The following is a 13018-nucleotide window of genomic DNA, read 5'->3' as shown; positions in this document are numbered from 1 at the left end:
AGAGTGTTGCTCGAGTCAACTCCTCTCCCTTTCTCACTACCTGGTAACGCGAAGGGGAAATATTTCAAAAGTTTTTCTAAAGAATCACAAAGCATCAGGTCTCCAATTCTTCACTTCTTCCTTTGTGTGCCTGCTTTCCTCTCCAGTGCTAGCTCAGGCCGATGTTAGCAAGTTGTCTGGATGTGAGGGAAAAGCTCTAGCAACACTGTAGAGAGAAAAGATATAAGGGGAAAAACATTCCTTAAGGAGTCTTTATTTTAATGGAAAGTGTAGTTGAAGTGTAACAAACACCATGGTCAAACCAAATCATACAGGACATGACTGAGTCACAAGCTTCACTCTTCTAAAGAGGGACTTTGCAGTTCAGCATTGGTACCGTGCAGTGTCTTCATCACGTTTATCCCCCTGGGATAGCCTCTGTGCCTTCCAGCCGGGCTGCACATGCTCAGCCCTCGCTCAGGAGCTCGGAGCATTTCAGTGTGCCTGCTAGAGCAACAAGCCATCTGTTTACATGGGTCAGCCATGGAGGACTGGCAGGTCCCACAGGTCCCCATCAGGCTGACATCATGTTCAGTCTAAGACAGAGTGAGGCTTGCTGACACTGGATCTCCCAGGGTTAATGCCTCCCCTCTGAAGGACAGAGCTTCCCTGATAACCACTGCCCCATGGTACCACAGACAAATCTTTTTATTGCCCCTGTTGCTGGGGTTTGGCTGCCCGAGGCATTCCTCAACCCTGCAGTCCCACCACTGCCCTCAGCCCTTTGCATTGCGTGATGTGCATCTGCTTGTAGCACAACCCTTTAGGGAGGGAGGGAGGGAGGGAGGGAGGGAGGGAAATGAATTGAAATGTTACACCCAGTGTTTCCTCCAAATAGAGACTGAAGCACAATCCAAGTGCTTTTCCCTGCACACAGAAGGAGCTGGTTGCACAAGTAGCTGGTTTGGCATGACAGTACAGGACCATAAAATGGCAATTTTTTGGCTTCTCCTCTCTATGCTTTGTGTTCATATACTTTATTAGGGGGATAAAGTAGAAAGGGTGGGGAAAAGTAGTTACCTGTGTAGGGTCATTGTCAGGAAGGCTGAATGGATTAAGGCAATGCAGAAGTGGCTATCACAGAAAACTGAACACTAACTTGCTGGACCGCAGCCCCTTGAGCAGGTTATGACCATGTGGCATGTTTGTTGGCTTGTTACAGAATAATGTGGACAGCCTGTCAGTATATATTAACTGCAGGCTGGGCTGGCTCTCCCTGTCTGCTCTTGTGTGCAGACCTTTGCTTCAGCCAGAAGGTTTTCCTCTGCCCTCTCTGGGTGTTGTGCTGTGGTGACTTCCCAGGAAGGCAGATAGATAGATGGCCATTCTGGCACTGCTCTTCTTACACCAGTCTCTGCTGCCAAGGACTGGAGAAGACAAAAGCGAAGGCCACAGACCCTGACTCTCTGTCACAGCATTATAGATAGAATCATTGAATCATTGAGGTTGGAAAAGATCTTTAAGATCATCGAGTCCAACCGTTAAAGCCCTAAAATCTGCAGAGCTGCTGGGCACTCTGCTCTGTGCAGATTGCATTTCTTGTTCCAATCTTTGCACCAAACCAGATGGTCTTCTCAGGCCAAAGGTGTACGGAGTATGAAGGGGAGGAGCCCCATGGAGTATGAAAGGCTGCATTATTGTCCATCTAATTACCATGCAAATAGGATTTAAGGATATTGATGCTGGTGCCCCCACAAAGGAATTTGCATGTAATGCCTCCTAAAGCCAGACTGGCTTTCTGTAAGAATTTTACGTTATTTCAGTCACTAAATTACCTGAGTTGAAGGAAGTTCTTTCCTTTTATCAGGTGTTAATTTTGCCCTTTAATTTAGCTGGCTTTGAACTCCGGTGTCTCAGCACTCAACTCTGTCTCTCCGGTCTGAAAACTCCCCATTTCCAGACGTCTCTGTGAGGAGGAACATCCTCCTAGTGTCCTAGTGAGGAGGATCATTACATAGCACAGTCTAGTCTGCTTTCCTGGTGGTTGTAAATAAACTTGGGCTGAGGGGAGGCTGATGTCCAGGAGACCATCCCAAAAGCTCATTTGATGTCTTATGGGACATATCTTGAAGCCAACCTTTGGAAGAGCCACTGGATCCTATCTGACAGTGCTGCTTGTCTACCCCCCACATGTACACTTGGCCATTGGGTCTCCTGGCTGTTCTGGCTGTCTTGCCTGCAGATGCCTTGTGGCTGCAAAAGCAGGCAACCACGCCTGCTGCCTGGACTATGGAAGGTACTTCAGGATGCGCAGTCAGGGACAGGATAGACTCAGGAGCTTCTGGCTTGTCACTTCAGCTCCTTTCCCAAAAGGAGGCTCCAGTTGTGCTCAGCTGTGTGCTGGCTGACATGGTGGTCTGAGATGCTGCACAGAATCCTTTTTCCTCCATGCAGAGTCTGTCCTCGGGCTGGCCTGTGAGCTGCACAGCAGCATGCAGGAGGCCTGACAAGTGCAGTGCTCTGTATGTGACTGAACAGAAACACGAAAATGCTTTTGAAGAAAGGAAGGACGCAGCTGGGCACCAGATGGAACAACAGGAAAAGGAAAACAAGGTTGCCAAGTGCTGTCTGGCCTAGGGCAGATCCCAGTTGCCCGAGTTAATCTTTCTCAGTGCAGCGCTGATACCAGGAGGGTGCAAAGCTCGCTTTCAGATGCACGTACCAGAACACCAAGTCCCCAAGCTGGCACCACAGCAAAATGCTGCAGAGTCTGCTAAACTGTTAGGGCACAAAAATGAGATCCAGGTTCCTTGCTGCTGCTGGCGCATGGTACACATTTGCTCTAACCTCAGGCAAGTCACATCCGCTCTTGATGTCCGTTCTCTTGTGCAGCACAGGGGAGAAGCCTGCCTTCACGAGATGCTACCACCACCCTGCATGGACGTGGCCAAGGGTGTGGCAGGCACCATTGATAGCATAGCTCTGCAAGCAGGATGCCAAAAGCATGCTGTAGAAATTTTATGCATATTTTCAAAGTACTGCTCTGCTTTCACTCTGTTTACCAGCTTCTGATGTTGCTTGCATGTGCCAGAGGACTGCAGGGTGGAGGTTAGCAGAGAAATTAAAGAGCTTTGGGGGAAGATGTTTGGCAAGGATACGTTTCCCAGTTATTTGGCAGCTGGCTTCTCAATCTGCATGCTGATACAAGGAACATGTAAGAAGGTTTGGTGGCCCAACAGCACCATCCCCTGCTAGTAGAATTAAGGAACTTAGGAGTGCAGCCGGCATAGCGAGTGCTGATGGAAGGGAAGAGATCACTGAAAGATTCATTTGGGATATTCCTACAGCACTTTCATGCTTTTACATTTAGCATCCATATCATCATCTGAGGGAATAAACTGGCAGTTTCGCCCTGGCTGTTCCTTTAACTCTCCATTCGGTCTTCAAGCTCACATGGGGCACGGCCACTCTCAGCTAGAATAAAGTAGGCTTTGCCACCTGGCTGCTGCTTGGCTCAGCAAGCACAGGTTGCATCTTCAACAGAAACATCTGCATAGATGGGCAGTGCCACAGGGAAGCTGCCCCAGGTTGAGCGTGAGGGGAAAACATGGGAGGGTCTTCATTTTAAGGTGCTTTTCACCTCTAGGAGAACATTGCATAGTTGTCACTTAGTTTCAAGGCTTTTCTGTGAGGGGGATTACTCTAAACCTTGAACCACATCTCGTGAGACAAACCTGCTGCTGTTACAGAGCCACACAAGCCCTGAAGCAGAAGGGCCAGTACTTCAGCATTGAGGAAGAAACTGTGACCTGGAATTACCTACAGAAGATTAATGAAAGTTTCTCACAGGGGCTGGCATCTGTATTTTAAATACCTGTATTAGGCAGCTGAGCTGCTGTACTGTTTCCAAAAAATTACAGCTACACACTCTCCTTTGCCTGTCTTGACTCTGGTGGCAGTCCCAGAATCACACCAGCTAAATGCTGCCTGGCTGAGCCCTGCTTTGACAGCATGCCGAGGAGGCAGAGGTTGGGGACTGATTGAGATTACATGGAGCAGAGCACCGTGAGCCACACGACCATGCAGTAAGCCGTGTCACAGAGCAACACGGACACTGGCAGGACAGGTTGTAGCTTTCCCTGGTGCCTGTGTAGAGCAGCTTCCCATACCCCTTTGCTGGTGATGGCTCTGAGCCTTCCTGTTTCTCTGGCAAAAGGAGGATTTGCTTCTGAAAGGAACCTGAAAGCCTGACTGGTTGTGCCTGGTCTGTGGAGACATTTCCATAGTAACAAATGGTGATACAGGCAGTGGGATTGCATCAAGGAGTGGAAGGTACAAAAGAAGCCTTATTAAAATGTGGCCATCTCAGACCTGTCACTGGAAACCAGCACACTAGGCACTAGGAAGAGAAAAGGTCACTGACAGTCCATGCTGAGATAAGTCTCGTTACCTGCTGAGATGTTTACCCTTCTAGAGCAGCATTTCTCCTCTAGTTGCCTATCCAGTTACCCTAGGTGAGCACACTGGGAAGCACCACTCCCCACCCAGGCTGCCTTCCTGAGTCCACACCCCAAAAAAGCTGCAACTCCATTTGTTACCTGCCTTCTTTGAGCCCACAAGATTTGGGAGACATAAAGTTTGTTGGGAGATGTAATACAGCTACATGGAGAGAGCTAGAAAACTTGGACAAGCTCACTTCACAACAACCCTCCTGGTTTATATCACCTTCTTCTCCAGCCCCAGCTCGCAGATTTCCTTGCTCAGTTTCTTTGCACAGAAAAGCTGCACTAGCAGCTGTGTTTGGCTTGTTGGCAGCTGCCTCTGTCCTTAGACAAACCCAAGGCAAATGTCAGACTAGCAGGAGATTAACAAACATGATGGTGGTGGGTGAGCCAGAGAGCAGGCTGGGATCTCTCTTCTCCCGCCTGAAGGCTAAGGGGCTGAAGGTTCATCAGGCTAGTGCAAAACCTTGGTATGCTCCAGGAAGCCAAGCCAGCCGCCTTCATCCCCCTGCTCTCAGTGCTGCAGGAGGTCTGGGACCCAAGCGCCAGGTCTCAGGCTGGCCAGCCCATGTGCTCCTGATGTGGGCTGGAGACCTGCAGCAGAGGTCGGCTGTGGTCAACCTGTCAGCTGTGCTCTTGCTGCACTGGGGCAGGGTGTTGGAAGACATGCTGGTAAGGCTGTAGTACTCCAGGGAGAAGGACTCTTGCAGAGGATGAAGTCTTTGCAGGAGAGAAAAGGGTTTCCCCACCCTTTTTGCACATTTTTAATCATTTTTATTCCTCCCACAGAAGTTACTGAACCTTTAGTTTAATAGAAGAAATGAGACACCATTAGGTAGCTCTCTGAAGGGTCTGAAAGCAGGCGCTACCTGTATGTAGAGCTGGTCTGTGCCTGACATGCGACTTCCAGACCTGTACATCCCATAGCTGTGCAGGGACTGGGTTGGGAAAGTCAGCGCTGGCCATTGTGCCAAGCAGCCACGGCTTCCCAAACTGAAGAGGCATCAGACCAGGAAGTGGAGGAAGGAGCAGCGACAGTAGAAGGATAGCTAGTTGTCATAGGTAATCTTCTGTATCCATGTCCAGTGGTTAGTCCTAGAACTGCAAACCTTGTTAAATTGCACATGTCCTCCTTCCACCCCTCTTTCCTCAAAGCAGCCGTCGCCTTTCCCCCCCCCCGCCCCATGCACTAGCGATGAGCATCAGAGTCAGTTGCACCAAATTGACTCTCAGCCCAGTTCTGCATCCCCACCTCCCACCCGAGCCCACGGCAGCTCGGACAGTTGTTGGTCATCACAAGTCTAGTGACTCCACTTGGGTTTCTTTCCTTGCATGGCGTAGCTTCCTCCACGCACACTCTAGCAGGGCAGTACAGGAGGCTCTGACCATGTCCCAAGAAGCTTCTCTTTGCCCCCTGGCAGCACCTTGCAGATACGCACCTTACTGGGAATGTACGGGGTTGATGCTGGTGAGATCTGGCACCTATCTTGCATGGGTGGCAGTTGATGGGGATCCACCAGGGGAAGCTGGCAGGAAGTGGCTACTGTCCCTATTCTTTTCTTTTTTGAGGGAGAGGGGGATATTTTTGGCATTATGATTATTGTCCACCTTCCAGTGGCCAAGTTCTGGGCTGCATTAATAATTGGGGTTTGTTGGCTGTCCGAGCAGGTATGGAGCTTCACACCAACCTTAACAGCAAACATCTTGGCTGTATCCAGAGCCTGGATACAGTCTGGGTTTCTCCCATGCTGGCAAATCGCTTTCAGCAGGCTCCAGATAGACATTTCTGGCAGACAGGAAAGCAGCACTCCTCTGGGTCCAGATCAAATCTGCACTTCAATTTCGAGTCCTCAGCTTGGAAAAAACTCAACCCAAGCAAACGCTTCCCAGGTCTCCTTTCCCCACACGGTGCCCACGGGAGTGGGTGGTGGGAGGCATTTCAGGATCACCAAAAGCGAGATCCTCTTCGGATGTATTTAATGGAAATAGCTTTCCAGAGAAGAGACCTCCCGACCCTTGCATTAGGGTCCTGCTCCTCAAGAGCAGGAGGTGAATTTCCGGCTGTCCTCACATATAGTGAAACATAGCTTAAACAGCCAAATGCAAAGTAGAGTTAAACGTAGGGTTTGACCTAAATAACCTTTTAATTAAGAAGATAAATTTGTTGTAGCTTGACTTTAGTCCGCGTTAGGAACCTGCTAATCGTTTGACATGCAGAGTGTATTAATGCTGCACTTAACTTGGCCATTGGTTTTATTATCTGGTTTGGGGAGTTTTTTCACTCCCGAAGCATCAATCTGCATCGTGTATGGGTTTTCTTTTCTTCCTTTTTTTCCCGTTCAGAACATGTAGCACACTGTTGTACTTCAGTTCCCGTCTGTGTAGAGTATTGCCTTAAACAGATCAGTTGTGTTGTCATTTGTTTTGGGTTTTCTTTTTTCTACCATCAGTTTTATGCATTAATTTATTTAAAAATGTGGGGTTTTGTTTCAAAAACATGAAACATGTATAATATTTTTTTTAACATTTCATTGCAGTATTTATCATTGTTACTGGTTGTGTGTAGTGTAACAGAATTAATGATATTAAAAAGCATACATATGAAAACCAGCCTGCCAGCCTTTCTCATTGGAGCAAACCAGGGGGAGAGGGTACGATCTGCATCATCCCCTCTGAGCCCCTAGCAGTCACGGATACTGAAATCAGGGGATGCCCGAGGCTGCCTGATGCAAGATTAGGACCACCCAGCCAAGTGGCTCAGATTCCACCTCTCTGCAGAGCGATGCTCCACAAGTCTGTGCCCTGGGGTGCTCCAAGGCCACAAAACTGGTCCAGGAGTAGGCACCCCTGTGTCCACCTTTCCCTCCCAGCCTCCCACAGGCTCCCAGGAGGGGGTGAGGCTGATGGAGAGCCTAAGCCTGGCTCAACAGAGACCAGCAGGGTGTGAAAATCTACAGCAGCTTGTTTTCTTCATTTCATCTCTAACGGCACATTAATCACGTTTACATTAATTACATATTTTGTGCCCCAGGCTGCCCAGCCCCACCCACCCGCTGTAAACAGAGCAGGGCTGTTGGTAGGTTAGCATCAACCCTCCAAAGATGGATGTGGGTCTCTGCACTGAGATGGATGAGGATTGCTCACTGACTGCAGCACCCATCACTCAGGGCGGAAGAGCAAACAAGCCACACAGGATCACTTAAATCCACCTTTTTCATCAAAAACAGAGGCAGAGCAGGCAGTAAGTCCTCTGGCTGCCCCAGCAGGCTGGGACGGACAGCAGTGCCTGCTGCTGTGCCCCCGGCATTAGCTGCGCTGGTGTGGAGCTGTCTGCAGGCAGCTGGGTTGCTGCAGTATTTTCAGGGAAGTACAGGAGAGAGAAGCTGGAAAAGCCACAATCACTGCTTCTGCTTCTCCCAAAATAAAATTATCCTGACTAGGACCAGCTGGAACTGTTTCCTGCCATTGTTAAGGTAATTGCCTGCAGGAAAGTAGGAAGCCGGCAGCCAGGCCAAAGCCAGGAGGGTGCAGCCCATGGAGGCACGCAGGCAGCAATTGTGCCCTGGGCTGAGCGTAGCTGCAGGGCTACAGCAAGACACCGGATTCCCCCAGCTCCCACACTATGACATCACTGATCACATAAGCACCACCCTGGGCTGGCAGAGCAGTGACACCAGCCCCAGTCCCTCCTGCGTGGGCTGCAAGACCCCAGCCCCACCAGTGGGGTATCTCTGGGACCATCTGGGACAAGCTGCTGCACCATGTTCCTCTTCTCCAAAAAACACAAGACCCCCATCAGCACTTACACAGACGCGTACCGCCCGCCATGCTCTGTCAAAAAGGCCAAGCAGGAGCAGCGTTTAGAGCCACTCTGGAAAGAAAACAAGTTTGTGACACAGGTAAATGCCACGCGGGGAGGAAACCTCAGGGTTTCTACCCTGTGCAGCTGCAGGTGCTTAATGCCAGGGAGGGGGGTGGCACGGAGACTCATGGGGTGCCTTGCTGCATGTGTAATGGAGGGGGTTGTGCTACCTGATCAGGAAAGCGTTTGACACCCCACAGCACGTGCTCGCTGTCCTGTCCCTGGAGCCGCACCCTGCAGTGCTTTGGGCTCTCAGGGCGGGCCAGCACCAGCACAAGCTCTCACAAGTCAGCCCTGCCTATCAGTAGGTTTCAGAGTGTGCAGCAGGACGGATCTGCTGAGGAAGGGGAAACTGAGGCAGTGGCAGAGCTTAGCCCAGGGCTGATGGGGGGTGCAGATTGGGTGGCTCGGAGAGCTGCTCTAACAGACAGCCCCCAAACTGAGTTCCAACTGAGGAGCCCTCCAGGCCAGGAGACTGTGCAAAGGGCCAGGGAGAGATCTGAGCTCCAAAAAAACCCTCCCGGCCCTGGTCCCGGAGAAGGAGGGATCCCTGAGCCATGGCCTCACTGCGGGAACATGCAGCTTTCCCCACATGAGCTAACAAGCACGCTGCAAACTGGCTCACCTCTTGCAGCCTCATTAGCGTGTGCGTTAGAATGAGGGAGCCAGCAGAGGGCATGGAGAGGGGTGTATGTCGGCACTGGGTCCGAAATGACTCATGCAACCAGGGCACCTGTCTGTCCTGCAAGACACCAGCCCTCTTGGGCTTTGCCAGCTGTGGGACATTGTTTTGGTCCTGTAACTCCCTTCCCAACCTCTGCTGGCACCATCCCAGTGCACCCATCCCATCTCCCACGCTGCAAAGTGCCCAGACGCCTATGGACACCCTGGGTGCAGGGGAAGAGGAGCCAGTGAAACCCAGCCATTCTCCATCTGTCGATTGTGGGAGAGTGGGAAGCTTGTGGTGGGGATCATGGTGCTGCTATGACACCTGTGCCCAACCCCCTGCAAAGGGAGGCTTGGCGCTTGGATCTCCAGCTGCGTCTCCAGCATTAGACCCGGCCTGGTAATCAGTTTCACCAGCAGCCCAACAGCCATGAGAGTGTCTCTGCCCACTTCCTGTTCACTGTAGGGATTAACAATGCCGCCTGTGCAAAATCTACTGAGCCAAGAAGAGCGCAAGCAACTGATTAAGGCAGAAATTCAGGAGCGCTACAGGAACACCCTTGACACCGCTGCCTACAGGCCTGAGAAGTACTGGCTGGCCAGGTCTGAAGGTACTGCTGAGGTTCCAGCAGTCTTCCATGTCATATGGGGCACACCTCATGGCAGGGCTGAGGGTACCAGCTGTTGCTCTGTCCATCCCCTTTTGCATTCTCCATCCCCCCACAGTGGAAGGGACCCTCCCTGGGCATCTACGCTTGTGGCTTTGCTGTGGCCATATGTCCCCAACCCTACACTGAGACCGTTCCTGTCCCAGGGATGTCTGCAGGTCCCCAGGGTTCTCTCCCCGCTTGGTCCCTAAATAGCCCCTGATGGTAGGTGGGAGACACCCTCCTGGAACCCCATAACCCCCAGGGACCACGGCTTCATGGGTGACGACAAGTGACCAATGAGCTGGAAGTAGTGGGTGTCACCTCCATCACAGGTCCTTAACAAGGACCCCTGGAGCAGCACCTCTATCATTCCCCCCTGGTCCCATAGCATTATGTTTCAGGGAGAGGGGGAGCAGCTGTGCCCCCGCATCCCCAGCACCACAGGACACCCTCACCTGTTGCTTTTGTTTTGCAGAGAAGTACAACCCCGTTTTTGTCAATGAGGACAGATACGTTACCTGGAGAATAGGTCCCTACAACAGTGCAGCCTGGAATAAGCACTCGACTTACCTCCCCCTCCTGCCCAAGGTAGCGTCCAGCCCCGCTGGCCCTCCCAAACTGGAGCTGCCTCAGGTGCTGTCAGTACCTCAGGCTCTGCAACAAAAGGGTGGCAAGCCTGTAAGGGATGCCATTGCTCGTTGCAGGGGACAAGGATGGAGACCTTCCTACACACCATGCCCACTCCATACCCCCCAAGACCCACCTGCCTCAACCAATTTGGTAACCACCCTTGTCCTGTCCCTATACTCTGGCTGTAGCTGTGCCTACGCCATGCTGGCATCCATCTGGGTGATGGGCTGGCTGCTTCTCCTTACCCTTACCCTAACTATCCGTCTGCTTGCAGAGAGGGAGAAAGTCACCAACATGCGGTGCAGGCTGCCCGTGTACACTGTGAGAGGAAGGGCACCCAGCCAGGGCTACTACAGCCCGTGCTCTGGGCGCCACTACTGCCTGCGAGGGATGGACTACTACGTTGATGGGACCTCTGCCATCAGAAGGCATCTCCACACACCGGGAGAGAGGACTGTAAGCATGGGATGGGATGGGAAGGGATGGGATGGGATGGGATGCCTTGGGTTGGGATGGACATTACCTCCTTTGTCCTCAGGACCACCACTCACCCTACCTCCTCTGTCTCTTGCAGGAGTGTGCCGTGCTGTTACCACCCGAGAGCAATGTTCTGTACATCTGCCCATCACTCCCAGCCATCCTGCCCATACGCCTCGACTTCTCCTAGGTGCAGACAGGTTCAGTGCAGGGAGCACTCCAAGGGAGTTGCCACGAGGAAAAAGCCTGTTATATTTTCCTAATGCCAGCCAGCTACCAGCTCTTCTTTTTCATTAGGTGTTCACGCAAATTGTTCAGAGGGTATTTCCAGGTACGAAGGTGCAGACTGCAGACCCTGAGAAGTGACAGGTGCCATCAGGGTGTCCATACAGGCAGTGATGCAGCTGCTGCACCCCCATCTCACAGGCTAAGTGGATGTGACCAGGGAGGGCATGCTGGGATGTGGTGCATGCTTTTGTTACCTGTGGAGAAGCAGTTGCCAGATTAACTCCCAGGACAGGTCTTGGGAGACCGTGCTTGGTCTCATCCACCAGTCCTTGGCACTGTACAGCACCTGAAATCCTGTTGGCACCCCTGTGCCTGGCTGCACGTAGCTTAGCATGTCCCAGATTCTGGGGCCACATCAGTGTTTCCTGTGCTGCTTTTGTATTTTCTGTTGCCACTGTTTGCTCTTCTTATCCAAGAACCTGTTCCCTGGTCACACAGTTCGTTTGTGATAATCAACCCTGTCTTTCACCCACCACAAGTCTGGCAGTACTGTTTAAGCCACACATGTTTACCTTCAGGATGTCTCCATTGCTGAGGCAGCTTTTTTCAGCCCTGGGGAAGGAGCGAGGGTAGAGGGGAGGTTGTTCAATCAGCTTAGTCATCACTCTTCTACTGCTTCAACCCCCCACGGGCCAAAATTCGGGCTCCGGCTTTGCAGAAAACATGCTATTGGCTTTAAATTCCTCAGCCCAGGAACTAAAAGCAAGCAATGAGAACAAACAGGGAGAAGCAGGTTCCCCATAGATGTCCCTTTGCCTGGGCCTCGCCAAGATGGTTCTCAAGGTCTTCTCCCCTGAGAAACCAGCAGATTTTCCTGGATTGGCATGGCTCTGGGAATAAAAATTTTAGGAAACTGACAGTGCAAGAGAAAGTGGGTGTTTGCAGGGTGGTAGATCTGCTGGAAGCAGCTTGCTGAGATGGCAATGCCAGGGAGCTTCAGCTCTTCTGTCTGGGCTTTGTTTTGGCATCAGTGCCCAAAGACACACACCAAAGCGGACACGGGTAGCTGCATGTCCACTGCTCACCCCTAAGCAGTGCTGGTGGTCAGAAGCAGGTTTTCTGCTTTTCTTTCTCCCATGGCTGATAACTTTATCTGATCTTCTAGGTCGGAAACAAGCCACTTCATCAACATTGGAGGCGTCCAGGGGGGCAGCTACACCATCCATTCTAAGTTTGCCTCAGAGGCTTACTCTGCTTTGTGCAGCTGGTGAAGAGCAAAGATGGGCTTTCATTAAAACTGGATTGAGCAACCATTCCCCTCAGACCCCTTCCTACAGGCCGGGAAAGTTCTCGGGGAGGGGGGAGAAACTTTACAAACTGCTGACTTGGTGGGCACTTTAACCAGGGCTGGTATCTCACCACCACCCGCAAGCTGTAGACCAAGCAAGCACACAAGGAAAAGCTCTCAGAGCAGAGCATAGTAACACAGCCAGAAATAGAAGCAGTCGTTGATACTCATGTTTGTCGGCTTTGTGCTGGGTTGCTTAGGGCATGCTTGCTTTTGCCAAGTTATCCAGGAAGAACTGCCACCCATCGCGGACACTGGGCAGGGACACCTGCTAAATAAGGAGGGGCATTTGAAAGCAGCACGTAATTAATGATGGCATGAAAGGCCCTTTGCTATGATTTGGTAGCCCACTGCCAGCAGAGACCACCACCTGGGGCCTTCCACCTGTGCTGCAGATCATAAACCCGGGAGGCTGCGGTCTCCACAGGAGGGATGCTCCAGCACAGAGCCATCTCCACGTCGCTGTGGGACAACACGCTGCCACACCACGCCCACACCAATAAGCAGCCCAACCCTGCTTGGGACGGGGAAAAAACCCATAAAAACCCCATCCCGGCCCAAAAGCATCCCGCTGCAGCCCCCTCAGTATCAAACCCCGATACGACCCCGAGGGTACCCCAACCTCCAAGTGCTCCCGGGCCTCCCCATCGCCTCCAACCCCTCGCCCCCGGCACCC

The 13018-nt window shown here is 51.8% G+C and overlaps 1 protein-coding gene across 1 annotated transcript; it reads left to right on the top strand.

Moving 5' to 3' along the window:
• Positions 1-8242: 8242 nt before the first annotated feature.
• LOC104489209 (chromosome unknown open reading frame, human C9orf24) lies at positions 8243-10956 on the top strand. The gene is made up of 6 exons (XM_010131346.1): positions 8243-8380; positions 9476-9620; positions 10135-10247; positions 10364-10439; positions 10564-10745; positions 10864-10956. The coding sequence occupies exons 1-6, from the start codon at positions 8243-8245 to the stop codon at positions 10954-10956; spliced, it is 747 nt and encodes a 248-aa protein (XP_010129648.1).
• The last annotated feature ends 2062 nt before the right edge of the window (positions 10957-13018 follow it).

The sequence above is a fragment of the Buceros rhinoceros genome, unplaced genomic scaffold (genome assembly GCF_000710305.1).
Source record: "Buceros rhinoceros silvestris isolate BGI_N320 unplaced genomic scaffold, ASM71030v1 scaffold45562, whole genome shotgun sequence".
Lineage (NCBI taxonomy): Eukaryota > Metazoa > Chordata > Aves > Bucerotiformes > Bucerotidae > Buceros > Buceros rhinoceros.
This window is presented reverse-complemented; position numbering and strand designations above follow the sequence as displayed.

Excerpts from the sequence above, each read along its gene's own strand:
- LOC104489209 (XM_010131346.1), top strand. The coding sequence starts at position 8,243 with ATGTTCCTCTTCTCCAAAAAACACAAGACCCCCATCAGCACTTACACA. Across the intron at positions 9,621-10,134 it reads CTGGCTGGCCAGGTCTGAAG|AGAAGTACAACCCCGTTTTT; the intron begins GTACTGCTGAGG and ends TTTGTTTTGCAG. Across the intron at positions 10,746-10,863 it reads ACACACCGGGAGAGAGGACT|GAGTGTGCCGTGCTGTTACC; the intron begins GTAAGCATGGGA and ends TGTCTCTTGCAG.